At 43.2% G+C, this 15,229-nt stretch overlaps 1 protein-coding gene and 1 long non-coding RNA gene across 2 annotated transcripts; both read left to right on the top strand.

Moving 5' to 3' along the window:
* The first annotated feature begins 3,214 nt into the window (after positions 1 to 3,214).
* Positions 3,215 to 7,835, top strand: LOC110525703 (bifunctional methylenetetrahydrofolate dehydrogenase/cyclohydrolase, mitochondrial). Its single transcript, XM_021606074.2, has 8 exons — positions 3,215 to 3,480; positions 5,526 to 5,710; positions 5,955 to 6,077; positions 6,284 to 6,436; positions 6,546 to 6,653; positions 6,828 to 6,920; positions 7,105 to 7,230; positions 7,347 to 7,835. Exons 1-8 carry the CDS (start codon positions 3,401 to 3,403, stop codon positions 7,493 to 7,495), a joined length of 1,017 nt encoding a protein of 338 aa, XP_021461749.2. The 5' UTR covers positions 3,215 to 3,400; the 3' UTR covers positions 7,496 to 7,835.
* A 1,275-nt stretch (positions 7,836 to 9,110) lies between these two features.
* Positions 9,111 to 13,926, top strand: LOC118964857. The gene is made up of 3 exons (XR_005052057.1): positions 9,111 to 10,139; positions 10,172 to 11,351; positions 13,061 to 13,926. It is a non-coding gene; the product is annotated as an uncharacterized LOC118964857 (long non-coding RNA).
* The last annotated feature ends 1,303 nt before the right edge of the window (positions 13,927 to 15,229 follow it).

Below are 15,229 nucleotides of genomic sequence, written 5' to 3'. Positions count from 1 at the left end.
CCACACAGACGGCGTGGTGAAGATGGCGCAACAGCGCCTCTTCAACCTCAGGAGGCTGAGTAAATTTGGCTTGTCACCTAAAACACTCACAAACCTTTACAGATGCACAATCGAGAGCATCCTGTCGAGCTGTATCACAGCCTGGTACAGAAACTGCTCCGCCCACAACAATAAGGCTCTCCAGAGGGTAGGGCGGTCTGCACAATGCGTCACGGGCGACAAACTACCTGCCCTCCAGGACACCTACATCACCCTATGTCACAGGAAGGCCAAAAAGATCATCAAGGACAACAACCCCCCGAGCCACTGCCTGTTCACCAAGCTATCATCCAGAAGGCGAGGTCAGTACAGGTGCATCAAAGCTGGGACCGAGAGACTTTAAAACAGCTTTTATCTCAAGGCCATCAGACTGTTAAACAGCCATCACTAACATTGAGTGGCTGCTGCCAACATACAGACTCAAATCTCTGGCCACTTTAATAATTGGATGTAATAAATGTATCACTGGTCACTTTTAACAATGCCACTTTATATAATATTTACATACCCTACATTACTCACCTCATATGTATATACTGTACTCTATACCATCTACTGCATCTTGCCTATGCCGCATGGCCATCGCTCATCCATATTATTTTTGAGGATAACATCAAGAAGAGTAGCCTTTTCTGGGTGTTTGGAGTCATACCTTGTGAGATTGGTAAAAATCAGAGAAAGATTTAAGGAGTCCCATTGCTTTAGGACTTGGTCAGGTAGTTTAAGCATGTCCCAATTTAGGTCACCTAGTAGGACAAATTCAGACTTGGTGTAGGGGGGCAGGAGAGAGCTTAGGGCAGGTAGGGTACAGACCGGTGTTGATGGAGGACGATAGCACCCAGCAACAGTCAACAAAGAGCTATTTTAAAGTTTAATACAGTACTTAAAACCAGCAAATCAAATTGTTTGGGGACAGACTTGGTGGAGACAACCGAGCACTGAAGGTGATCCTTGGTAAAGATTGCCACTCCCCCACCTTTGGAAGATCTATCTTGCCAAAAAAGGTTAGAACCAGAAAGGTTAACATCAGTATTCAAAACACTCTTCCTTAACCACGTCTCAGTAATGACCAACACATCTGGATTGGAGCTGTGAATCCACACTTTCAATTGATCCATTTTAGGTAATAAGCTTCTAGTGTTAACGTGCAGAAAACCCAGGCTTTTACGGGAGCAGAAATCAATGAAGCAGACATCAGAGCACAAGTCAGAATTGGGGCTAGCAACCGAGGATGGGCCAGGGTGTACATGCACATTTCCAGATAACATCAACATTAATACAATCAAGGCATCGCATAGGACAGGGAAAGCTCTGCAGTGCTGATTTATGACATCTGCATGTTCATCAGATGGCAACAAGATCATATTGTACATCAATTTCATCAGGTAACATGAATACAAAGCCGGCGAGAGGTGTTTAGTATAGGATGGGAGGCCAAAGTCTGTGTAACCAATAGAGAGTCAGAGTCCTGAGTGTGGGAACAAACATAGTCTGTCCCACGGTTGGGTAAAGAAAGTTCGTAGTCAACAAAGCATGCAAGAGTCATGAGGCAAATAGCAAAATAGCAAGGGGGAGACAGGCCAGGGCAGATTGCCAGGTGGAATCCAAGCAGCAGTGCAGCAGGCAATGGGAGTAGGTGTCACCCATTTGGGAGAAGCTTTCATTTCTGGAGGCAGATTTCTTGTAGAAAATACCAGTGGATGGTCTTGGAACAGCAGGAGGGGGCTTCAAGGCATCTGGATCTTGGTGGGGTAGCCTGCCATTTGTTGGGCTAAAAGACTTTGACACCTCTCGCTTCACACTCAAGCCAAATTGAAGTTGAACTCTTTGTCCTAGCAAAGCTTCGTAGCCTGAGCATTCAGTCCTTATTAAGTCAAATACATCATTGTAATTGGCTTTTAAAAGTAAAAAAATAAAAATTCAGACTAAGCATTACTCACTCAGCTCCAGGTTGGATGTTGTTTTCAGGTCTCTGCTTGTTTGCCAGAGGATTTGATGTATAGTTTGTGAATAATAATCATTGAGTGTAGGAAGCATTCCAACTAAATTCCATCCAAAAGTCAGGTTGTAGGTTTGGAGTTTCGATTTGGAGGGAAGGTTATGTTGTTTAGGGTAGCATCCTGAATATGTCCCTCCCCCCAAAAATCTAAGTTTGTCTAACTCTAAATCTATTTTTAAAAACATGCTGAACAATGTGGGAGCTCATCTGCTCATGACCTCTCTCTCTCTCTCTCTCAGTTAACAAACACTTATCTAATGTACTCAAATGACAAAAATGTGCCTATTATTAATTTATTTTTTAAATGTGTTTTATTTCACCTTTATTTAACCAGGTAGGCAAGTTGAGAACAAGTTCTCATTTTCAATTGCAACCTGGCCAAGATAAAGCAAAGCAGTTCGACACGTACAACAACACAGTTACACATGGAGTAAAACAAACATACAGTCAATAATACAGTAGAAAAATGAGTCTATATACAATGTGAGCAAATGAGGTGAGATAAGGGAGGTAAAGCCATAAAAGGCCATGATGATTTTTGCAGTTCATTCCAGTCATTGGCAGCAGAGAACTGGAAGGCGAGGCAGCCAAAGTAAGAATTGGTTTTGGGGGTGACCAGAGAGATATACCTGCTGGAGCGCATGCTACAGGTGGGTGCTGCTATGGTGACCAGAGAGGTGAGATAAGGGGGGACTTTACCTAGCAGGGTCTTGTAGATGACCAGGAGCCAGTGGGTTTGGCGACAAGTATGAAGCGAGGGCCAGCCAACAAGAGCGTACAGGTCACAGTGGTGGGCAGTATATGGGGCTTTGGGGACAAAACAGATGGCACTGTGATAGACTGCATCCAATTCATTGAGTAGGGTATTGGAGGCTATTTTGTAAATTACGTCGCCGAAGTCGAAGATCGGTAGGATGGTCAGTTTTACAAGGGTATGTTTGGCAGCATGAGTGAAGGAGGCTTTGTTGAGAAATAGGAAGCCAATTCTAGATTTAACTTTGGATTGGAGATGTTTGATGTGTCTGGAAGGAGTCTGGAAGGAGAGTTTACAGTCTAACCAGCCTATTATTAATTACTTTGTAACGGTCCAAACAGTTGTCCACGAAAAAAAATGCTCACTGGTACGCTAGTTAATAGAAGGACCCATTTAGAGGTGTGGCCCATGCCTAGAAACTGACGTATTGAGAATATGCTCAGTGCCAGCAGCCAGCGCTGGAGGGGGACATGAGCCTTTAAAACATCTCGAGCCCTCTCAAACTTCCTTACAGGCGGTGCTCTTTCAGACCGGGTTTACTTCCTCCAGGCTCCCTCGCTTCTCTCTTCCTTAACTCATTGTTGGATTACTTTTCTAGATCAGTAAACATGGCAACGCTGAGAGCTCTGAGAAAATTCTGCCAGCAATCTAAGCATCAAGTGTGCAGTCTACATATGTCCGCATCAAGGTATGTATTAACATTGAGATGTCAAATAGATTATTTATCTGTCTTGGAGGACTATGATAGGTTACTTTCTTTCGATATGAAAAATGCTTCTTCTTTTTGGAAGGTAGCCTACCCGGTATTTTCTCATTGTCAATGATATTTAACGTTACCCATAGCTCGACACTTTCCCTTATGTTTGTTTTCTATCCTGTACACGGTTACCTGATGTCTCTGCGGATACAACGTTTCTGGTTGTGCTTTGATGACAACGTTATGTAACATTTGAAATTATACATTGTAGCGAGGAGCGACATTGAATCAATATTCTTCGTAATGCGCCCCCTAACGTTATGCCGGTATCACTGCAATTCTGCATGGCTGATGAAATCGCACAGAGCACTTGCATTGTGTGTATTGTAGACAGGCAAGTTCCCAAAGGTGGAACGTTGTCACCAACCAAAGTGATCAGTATTCTCATGTCCTGTGTGTTTTAAAACTGGCGTTTGCAGACTATTATGTGCTGTAACTGTTTGCCTAAATGTATTCAATTAATTCCAAGAACCCCTGTTTTATTTTAGTCATTCCTTAATGCAGCACGTTCCTTATGGCCAAGTAATGTTCCACACAGTCACCCAGAAACATAAACCACGTGTGACTATGCACATGATTTACGTCACAACTGATTTAGCCACTTTTAATCTAGCAGGAGATGAGTCTCTTTTGGAGCATGCAAATTCATGATGCATTTGAGTAGTAGGTTATGGTCAACATAGGACAGTATTTAAAACAACAAAAAAACATACACGAGTTTATAAAACCATAACAACACAGACCTTGTATACTTGAGTTACATGTATACTACAAGTTACATGAAGGCAAACCTGTTGGGCAAGGTTACTCAACTCCTACCCTAGAGGTCTAGAGCCTGCTGGTTTTCTGTTCTACCTGATAATGAATTGCACACACCTGGTGTCACAGGTCTACATCAGTCACTGACTAGAGGGGAACAATGAAAACATGCAGAGTTTAGTTTGAGGGCTGTAGGGGCTACATTTCAAACTTGGATCAAGACAAAGCCCATACTTGGGAACAGAGTTGGCACAGCCTTGCTGATCCATCCATAACTGGAAAACATGTTAAAACACATTGGCTTGGCTTCTAGTTCAAAGCTAACAATCTTAATTATTTGGGGCTGCTGCAAATCCTTTTCCTATCATGGTACTGTTACTATGTGAAGTAGAACTGGTCTGGGAGGAAAGGCAGCTAAGTGAGAAAAGTATATGCATTTTTGTCAAAGATGTATTCTCTGGGTAGAAGTTAAGGCCTATTGAGTCCGCTCTGCATTTGCAGTTCTCCAATTGCTTGTGATGGCCACTCATGTACTTTATCCTGTCAGAGGTTAACTACTCATTAACATTGTCACTTGTCAACTGTTTGCTGAGAACAACACATTTCCAATAAGGTTGTCCAAAAAGACTTAGTCTAAAACATTATGTTCATGCTCCGTGTGCGTGTTGGAAGCTGGGCAGTGGGGGTGTTGTTGCCAAATGTCATGCCCTAGTGGAGTCTCCTCCAGGACTTGCTGTCCTGCCCCCACAGAAGATTTGAATGTGTCTATGGGTCTTTAATTACTTGTGGCAGAATCAAGGGATGGTTACATCACTGTGGACAGCTCATTACTCCTCAGTTATTACTCCTCTGTGTGCATGCTATTACATAAGCACTGCTATCTAGTTTAACACATTGGACATGAATGTGAATAGAGGGTATAGAGTTTCCAATACGTTTCTTAAATAGCCTGAGCCACATTGTAACTCATGTCTTGCTATTTTTAGCCACCATACTCCTCATGCATGGGTAACCCAGGAGCCCTGTACTTGGTGTGACTGTACTTGGCCATCGCTGGCTTATGGCGGCACTCCTTGCTGGTTGAATGCCATGCACTCTCACTTTGGGATCGACAACTAGTCTACAGGACTATAAGTCACGTGCCCACCACAGTGTATACTTTCCCCTGACTGTTTACATGTTCTGCTGTCCTTTAACATCTGCCTCTGATTCTAAAGACAGGAAGCTGTGGTCATCTCAGGCAGGAAGTTGGCCCGTCAGATCCGGGAGGAGGCCAGAACCGATGTGGAACAGTGGGTCTCCACTGGCAACAGGAGACCCCACCTGAGCGTGGTCCTTGTAGGAGATAATGTAGCCAGTCACTCCTACGTCCTGAATAAGACCCGGGCTGCAGCTGATGTTGGTATGTAAACACACACACTCAATACTTTACTTACCTGTGCTGGAGCTGAACTCTACACAGCAGTGTACATACATCAGCTTGACTTGTGCATACATGCCTTTGAAACTATTTTTATGAATTCTATGACTCTTCAGTGTGGCTTTCTAATTCCCTTTTTCTTCCTGGTCACCATTCATCTATGGCACTGCTCATATTCGTTGGGGATATAATGGGCTCATAATTCCTTTATTTTTCTTCTCTACAGGTATCAGCAGTGAGACCATCCTGAAGCCCTCCTGTATCTCTGAGGATGAACTCATGGACCTGATCTACAAACTCAACACAGACCACCGGGTGGATGGCCTGCTGGTGCAGCTGCCTCTGCCAGGTAAGTAGTGACTTTAGAGCGAGGTGACGAGGCATTGCTTTGGAAAGGGCATATGGATAGGGACATAGAAGGAATGACAGTTTGAAGCTGTTGTTTTGAGTATTTATGGCTGTTATGGGCATATCCTTGAATGATTTGGCCTATTTACTGGAAAACATCCATGTATATGCTGACTTGTAAACATCACTCTCATTGTCTTCTCACAGAACACATTGACGAGCGGCGCATCTGTAATGCTGTGTCCCCCGACAAGGATGTGGACGGCTTCCATGTGGTCAATGTGGGCCGCATGTGCCTGGACCAGTCCACCATGCTGCCCGCCACTCCCTGGGGAGTCTGGGAAATCATCAAACGCACAGGTGAGGTAGTGGGAGGAATCTCTCACCTCCCTCTGTTATATGAATGGAATTAGACTGTTATGGGGAGCAATTTCAACTCTGTCACTGACTGTTTATCTCCGGTTCCCAGGAATTCCTACCCTTGGAAAGAATGTTGTGGTAGCGGGACGCTCCAAGAATGTGGGCATGCCCATTGCCATGTTGCTGCACTCGGATGGACGCCATGAGAGGCCAGGGGGTGAGTAATGATGTCAGGATAACTAGGGCCTACAGTAATAGGGTGTATGTAAAGGTAGATTAGCAATGGGTAATAGAGACAATACAGGGTTTTCTCTTAAAGTTTAAATATTGAAGTTGAAAGGGAATTTGTGGATCATGGCCCTGGCATTTACTTATTGTTTTGGTTTTGCAGGTGATGCCACGGTCACTATCTCTCACCGTTACACACCAAAGGAACAGCTCCGTCAGCACACAAGAATTGCAGACATTGTTGTTGCTGCTGCAGGTATGGATCCTCTCCTCCTACTGAAGATATATTTTTACCTTGTCTAATACCTGTCTCTCTTATTCTGCATATCTGTAAGCATATTCCTGTACATTTATAGAGCTATTTTTGTATCTCTTGAGGAGGTTGTCTTGGGAGGGTCTCTTATAAACTGATCTCACTCTAAACCCTCTCCTAATCTCAGGGATTCCAAACCTCATCACTGCAGACATGATCAAAGAAGGAGCAGTCGTTATTGATGTTGGAATAAACAGAGTGCATGACCATGTGACTGGCAAGGACAGACTTGTAGGGGATGTGGATTTTGAAGGTAGGAGATTCTAATCTAGACAGACTTCACAAATTGTCTTATTTTGCATTTATCCTGATACCTGTGTTCTCACACACATTTTCTTTCCAACACTCACCCTTTCTCTCCCTGTGTAGGTGTGAGACAAAAGGCTAGCTTCATTACCCCAGTGCCTGGAGGAGTAGGACCCATGACAGTGGCCATGCTTATGAAGAACACAATCAAGGCAGCTAAGAACCTCCTGCTGACTCCCGCTGAGAGGATCCGCATGGTAGCCTCTTCATAACAGGCCATACCTGACTTCATCAAGTGACACATTCCATCCCACCATCCCTTCCCTTTTTACTCTGAGTAACTCGGCGAACTCCACTGCACACCGACACAGATCGAAAAATGATTGCTTTAGGATTCTCAACTTGCTCTGGTACCTTCCACTTTCATAATCTCCACCCGCCATTTCAGACTAATACAACAACTCAGCCATTCAGCTACTATATACGCCTTGCAAAAGTATTCATCCCCCTTGGGTTTTTTCCTATTTTGTTGCATTACAACCTGTAATTTAAATAGATTTTTATTTGGATTTCATGTAATGGACATACACAAAATAGTCCAAATATGGTAAAATGAAATTAAAAAAATTACTTGTTTAAAAAAACTCAAAATAATTAAAAACGTAAAAGTGGTGTGTGCATATATATTCACCCTCTTTGCTAAGAAAGCCCCTAAATAAGATCTGGTGAAACCTATTACCTTCAGAAGTCACATAATTAGTTAGATTGCACACAGGTGGACTTTATTTAAGTGTCACATGATCTCAGTATATATACACCTGTTTTGAAAGGCCCCAGAGTCTGCAACACTACCAAGCAAGCGGCACCATGAAGACCAAGGAGCTCTCCGAACAGGTCAGGGACAAAGTTGTGGAGAAGTACAGATCAATATCCGAAACTTTGAACATCCCACGGAGCACCATTAAATCCATTATTAAAAAATGGAAAGAATATGGCACCACAACAAACCTGCCAAGAGAGGGCCGCCCACCAAAACCCACGGTCCAGGAAAGGAGGGCATTAATCAGAGGCAACAAATGGACCAAAGATAACCCTGAAGGAGCTGAAAAACTCTACAGCGGAGATTGGAGTATCAGTCCACTTAAAGCCGTACACTCCACACAGCTGGGCTTTACGGAAGAGTGGCCAGCGAAAAGCCATTGCTTGAAGAAAAAAAATGAGCAAACACGTTTGGTGTTTGCCAAAAGGCATGTGGGAGACTCCCTAAAGATATGGAAGAAGGTACTCTGGTCAGATGATACTAAAATTGTGCTTTTTGGTCATCAAGGAAAATGGTATGTCTGGCGCAAAACCAACACCTCACATAACCCCGAGAACACCATCCCCACAGTGAAGCATGGTGGTGGCAGCATCATGCTGTGGGGATGATTTCATTGGCAGGGACTGGGAAACTGGTCAGAATTGAAAGAATGATGGATGGCACTAAATACAGGGAAGTTCGAGGGAAACCTGTTTGTCTTCCAGAGATTTGAGACTGGGACGGAGGTTCACCTTCCAGCAGGACAATGACCCGAAGCATACTGCTAAAGCAACACTCGAGTGGTTTAAGGTGAAACATTTAAATGTCTTGGAATGGCCTAGTCAAAGCCCAGACCTCAATCCAATTGAGAATCTGTGGTATGACTTAAAAATTGCTGTACACCAGTGGAACCCATCCAACTTGAAGTTTTGCCTTGAAGAATGGGCAAAAATCCCAGTGGCTAGATGTGCCAAGCTTATAGAGACATATCCTAAGAAACTTGCAGCTGTAATTGCTGCAAATGGTGGCTCTACAAAGTATTGACTTTGGAGGGAGGGGGTGAATAGTTATGCACTCTCAAGTTCTGTTTTTTTTCCCAAAGTGGTACGCATGTTGTGTAAATCAAATGATACAAACCACCCCCCCCCAAAAAAATTATTCCAGGTTGTAAGGCAACGAAAATAGGAAAAATGCCAAGGGGTAAATACTTTCGCAAGCCACTATTATTTTTTTTAATGTACTTTCTATGAGACCTTTTGGTTTTAGGTGAATTTGAACTACCTGTTTATTTATTTCTCTGCGTTCATTTGTTAAAAGCATTAAAGTGCAAGAGAGACCGGCAAGAAATAGACTAATGTCTATCTCCACAATATCCTTTAGATCACACAAGCACTGTGAGTTAAGAGGATTAAGGGCTAGAGTTATGAAATGTCAGGAAAAAACGAGTGTTAAACACACCACACCATAAGCTTTACATTTACAGTGCTTCAAAAATACCTTTTGTAAATATAATTTTTAAATAAAATGTTATTGCAAATGGATGGACTTCATTACTGTATTGCCATGTTGTTGTTTTTTTTTTTTGGGGGGGGGGGGGTGAACAGGTGCTCTGCAACAGACACACATCAGTCTTACTATATGATATGTCATCTCTATTGTAAAGATTTACAGGTAGGCCGTTATATTTCCATTGTATAGGAATGATTCAAAATATCACATCATCCAATAATTTTAACCCTCTATTTCAACCCTTAGAGGAGGTGATAGTTTTGAGTATGATATACATCTTGATTTTATATCAGTCCTATTAATAAAAAAAAAGAACAATATTCTGACAATAACTGGCCAAAATACTCTGTCCATATTATAGGCGGCTCATAAAATTATATGATCAGTGTGCAGGAGGATCGTAACCGGAAGCAGACATCCTTCAAAAGCATTGTGGAATAAAAACAGTTGCACAATACAATTTGTTTTGGAGTGGACATGTTTTGTATTTCTCCATTTATTTATAGAAACATCGGCAATTTTTTAGAGACATACGACTAATTGATTGACCTAACGTTAGCATACACCGCGTACATTTTTGACTATGGGGCGCAGTAGATCGCGCGACAGTCCCGCGGATACGAGCAGACAAGGCAGAGAGGAAAAAATAACATCAAAAAAGAAAAAGCGAAGACGTTCCTCTTCATCCCTGTCCAGCAGCAGTGCAAATCCGATCCCTTTAAATAAAGTCACATTCCGTTAAGGTTTTCGTCACTCGATTATAGGCATGTAACGTTAAACAGTCACACTGGAATGTGTATAGCTGCTATTAGCAACGCTGATACACTACAGTTGCTCCTTTTGGTATTAGGTTGTTCAAAAACAGTCCGTGGGAAGCCAGAAGTTGAATACAATTCCATTTCAATTTACTAGGACGGTTGGTAATTAAAACGGGGGGAATTTTAGTCAAACTATCTAAAGGAACGTATTATTAAACGGACTTTCCAAACATCGGTATGTTGTCGACCCACTTCCTCTCTGCTTACCTGATGTCAAAATAAAAGTCCCCCACAAGTTATACCATCTATGGCGCACGTACAGGACTTTATTTTGAATGAGGTATGAAGCGAGGAAGTCGGTCTACAAAACGCTAATTTCTAACCGACGTAGAATTCAATGCAATTCAACTTCGTGTTCAACAATGTGTAGTGCTTCAGACAATGCACATCCTCACACAGACATATCTATTATCTAATTTATCAGAGAATATGGTAATGAAATGCATTTTATTATCAATGCCGACAATGTACCTTTGTTATACCTTTGTCTGCTTCAGATGGGAAAGAAGGAAAGAAAAAAATAAAGTTCCTCATCTTCCTTGTCAAGCTCTTCTTCATCCTCATCAAGTGATGAAAAGACCAAGAGGAAGGAAAAAATGAAAAAATTCAAGAACTAGTCTGGGTAGCCATTTGACTAGATGTTCAGGAGTCTTATGGCTTGGGGGTAGAAGCTGTTAAGAAGCCTCAATGCTGTCATAGTGCTAGCCTCCGTCTGTGGTGGTATGTAAACAGCTATAGACCACACTACCTCAGGCGAGCAATAGCATTTTGTCTTATGTTGTCAATGATGGGATGTTTCTTTGTTACCTAGCTCAACAAGGAATGAAAAATGAAACAAGACATAAAGCTGAGCAGATATATCTTTTGTTTTGTCCATTCTTTAGCAATGACAGATGAGCAGAAAGCCAGGCTATCCACCAAGAGGCCCCTAACGAAGGAGGAGTATGAGGCTAAGCAGAGTGTCATCTGCAGGGTGGTAGATCCTGAGACTGGACGCACCAGGTACACCAACGCTATAGACAACATGAATGTTCCCAAGGCATCTATGGCTCAGTAGTGTCTCTCTATTCCTATATGGGCTGGGTTTGTGCTGGTTTTTATGCCTTGTGTATAAAGTAAAATTATACACTGCTCAAAAAAATAAAGGGAACACTTAAACAACACAATGTAACTCCAAGTCAATCACACTTCTGTGAAATCAAACTGTCCACTTAGGAAGCAACACTGATTGACAATAAATTTCACATGCTGTTGTGCAAATGGAATAGACAACAGGTAGAAATTATAGGCAATTAGCAAGACACCACCAATAAAGGAGTGGTTCTGCAGGTGGTGACCACAGACCACTTCTCAGTTTCTATGCTTCCTGGCTGATGTTTTGGTCACTTTTGAATGCTGGCGGTGCTTTCACTCTAGTGGTAGCATGAGACGGAGACTACAACCCACACAAGTGGCTCTGGTAGTGCAGCTCATCAAGGATGGCACATCAATGTGAGCTGTGGCAAGAAGGTTTGCTGTGTCTGTCAGCGTAGTGTCCAGAGCATGGAGGCGCTACCAGGAGACAGGCCAGTACATCAGGAGACGTGGAGGAGGCCGTAGGAGGGCAACAACCCAGCAGCAGGACTGCTACCTCCGCCTTTGTGCAAGGAGGAGCACTGCCAGAGCCATGCAAAATGACCTCCAGCAGGCCACAAATGTGCATGTGTCTGCTCAAACGGTCAGTAACAGACTCCATGAGGGTGGTATGAGGGCCGACGTCCACAGGTGGGGGTTGTGCTTACAGCCCAACACCGTGCAGGACGTTTTTCATTTGCCAGAGAACACCAAGATTGGCAAATTCACCACTCCACTCTGTGCTCTTCACAGATGAAAGCAGGTTCACACTGAGCACGTGATAGACGTGACAAAGTCTGGAGACGCCGTGGAGAACGTTCTGCTGCCTGCAACATCCTCCAGCATGACCGGTTTGGCGGTGGGTCAGTCATGGTGTGGGGTGGCATTTCTTTGGGGGGCCGCACAGCCCTCCATGTGCTCGCCAGAGGTAGCCTGACTGCCATTAGGTACCAAGATGAGATCCTCAGACCCCTTGAGACCATATGCTGGTGCGGTTGGCCCTGGGTTCCTCCTAATGCAAGACAATGCTAGACCTCATGTGGCTGGAGTGTGTTAGCAGTTCCTGCAAGAGGAAGGCATTGATGCTATGGACTGGCCCGCCCGTTCCCCAGACCTGAATCCAATTGAGCACATCTGGGACATCATGTCTCGCTCCATCCACCAACGCCACGTTGCACCACAGACTGTCCAGGAGTTGGCGGATACTTTAGTCCAGGTCTGGGAGGAGATCCCTCAGGAGACCATCCGCCACCTCATCAGGAGCATGCCCAGGCGTTGTAGGGAGGTCATACGGGCACGTGGAGGCCACACACACTACTGAGCCTCATTTTGACTTGTTTTAAGGACATTACATCAAAGTTGGATCAGCCTGTAGTGTGGCTTTCCACTTTAATTTTGAGTGTGACTCCAAATCCAGGCCTCCATGGGTTGATAAATTTGATTTCCATTGATAATTTTTGTGTGATTTTGTTGTCAGCACATTTAACTATGTAAAGAAAAAAGTATTTAATAAGAATATTTCATTCATTCAGATCTAGGATGTGTTATTTTAGTGTTCCCTTTATTTTTTTGAGCAGTGTATTATCTTTGTTTTTCAGGCTGATAAGAGGAGAAGGAGAGATCATTGAGGAGATTGTCAGTAAAGAAAGACACAAAGAGATCAACAAGGTAAATGGAAAACCATCAAAGGCCACGTAGCGGTGTGTGCTTTTGGGGGTTAAAATAAAATCTTGTCCTCTACCCCCCAAAAATGCCTACCTAACATTTACCCTAAAATCTTGTCACAGCAAGCCACAAAGTGAGACGGAAACCTCTTTCAGGAGAAACTAGGATTGAACAGGTACAGGATCACACCTGATGCCAAGGTTATGGTAGAAAGGAGGAAGGAGCAATTTATACTATTCTGTATAGATAGGACAGGAGAATCAAACTCCAGTGAATGTTTGGTTGTGACATGATCACTACATGTCTCCAAAATGAAAGTGAAAACAACCCTTTCTGTGCATATCTATGTCTATCTAGGTCACACTTTAAATTAAGTTTGGCCAGACTTGATGTTTAATTGTTCAAATTAAATGTAATAACATTCAGATTTTACTTGACCAGCATCCTTTCACCACAATTCACTTTGGACTTTCTCTGAATGCATCAGAACGGCCATGACGGCCTGACTGTCAATGTTTTATTATTCAATTCCATTATACATGCATTCAAACTGAACCCAAAAACCCAAGTCAACTGTGTAATGCTGCTTACTTTAGTTTTTTTTTTACCATGTACACTGAACAAAAATATAAATGCAACATGTAAAGTACTGGTTCTGTGTTTCATGCACTGAAATACAAGATCCCCAAAATTGTCCATATGCACAAAAAGCTTATTTCGCTCAAATTTTGTGCAAAAATTTGATTACATCCCTGTTTGTGAGCATTTTATCCTTTGTCAAGATAATCCATCCACCTGACAGGTGTGGAATATCAAGAAGCTGATTAAACAGCATGATCATTACACAGCTGGGAACAATAAAAGGCCACTCTAAAATGTACAGTTTTGTCACACAACACAATGCTACAGATGTCTCAAGTTGAGGGAGCATGCAATTGGCCTGCTGACTGCAGGAATGTCCACAAACGGTTGCCAGATAATTGAATGTTAATTTCTCTACCATAAGCCGCCTCCAATGTCATTTTAGATAATTTGGCAGTATGTCCAACCAGCCTCACAACCGCAGAACACATGTAACCATGCCAGCCCAGGACCTCCACATCCGGCTTCTTAACCTATGGGATCGTCAGTAATAAAGCCACTTTTGTGGGGAAAAACTCATTCTGATTCATAGGCCCACCCACTGGGAAGCCAGGCCCATCGACACCTGGGCCCCTGGCCAATTATGTGAAATCCATAGATTAGAGTCTAAAGAATTTATTTAAATTGACTGATTTACGAATAAACTCAGCAAAAAAAAAGAAACGGCCCCTTTTCAGGACCCTGTCTTTCAAAGATAATTTGTAAAAATCCAAATAACTTCACAGATCTTCATTGTAAAGGGTTTAAACACTGTTTCCCATGCTTGTTCAATGAACCATAAACAATTAATGAACATGCACCTGTAGAAAGGTCGTTAAGACACTAACAGCTTAAAGACGGTAGGCAATTAAGGTCACAGTTATGAATACATAGGACACTAATGAAGCCTTTCTACTGACTCTGAAAAACACCAAAAGAAAGATGCCCAGGGTTCCTGCTCATCTGCGTGAATGTGCCTTAGGCATGCTGCAAGGAGGCATGAGGACTACAGATGTGACCAGGGCAATAAATTGCAATGTCCGTAATGTGAGACACCTAAGACAGTGCTACAGGGAGACAGGACGGACAGCTGATCGTCCTCGCAGTGGCAGACCACGTGTAACAACACCTGCACAGGATCGGTACATCGGAACATCACACCATCACACAGGTACAGGATGGCAACAACAACTGCCCGAGTTACACCAGGAACGCACAATCCCTCCATCAGTGCTCAGACTGTCCGCAATTGGCTTAGAGAGGCTGGACTGAGGGCTTGTATTCCTGTTGTAAGGCAGGTCCTCACCAGACATCACCAGCAACGACATCGCCTATGGGCACAAACCCACCGTCGTTGGACCAGACAGGACTGGCAAAAAGTGTTTTTCACGTCTGGGACCTGTTGGATCGTAGGGAGAGGGCTAGGGTCATTCCCCCCAGAAATGTCCGGGAACTTGCAGGTGCCTTGGTGGAAGAGTGGG

This window comes from Oncorhynchus mykiss, chromosome 6 (assembly GCF_013265735.2).
Source record: "Oncorhynchus mykiss isolate Arlee chromosome 6, USDA_OmykA_1.1, whole genome shotgun sequence".
Classification (NCBI taxonomy): domain Eukaryota; kingdom Metazoa; phylum Chordata; class Actinopteri; order Salmoniformes; family Salmonidae; genus Oncorhynchus; species Oncorhynchus mykiss.
This window is presented reverse-complemented; position numbering and strand designations above follow the sequence as displayed.

Bases quoted from the DNA above. Each gene is read 5' to 3' on its own strand.
- LOC110525703 (XM_021606074.2), top strand. From the start codon at position 3,401: ATGGCAACGCTGAGAGCTCTGAGAAAATTCTGCCAGCAATCTAAGCAT. The intron at 5,711-5,954 runs GTATGTAAACAC...TCTTCTCTACAG, and splicing joins CCGGGCTGCAGCTGATGTTG to GTATCAGCAGTGAGACCATC. The intron at 6,654-6,827 runs GTGAGTAATGAT...TTGGTTTTGCAG, and splicing joins ACGCCATGAGAGGCCAGGGG to GTGATGCCACGGTCACTATC.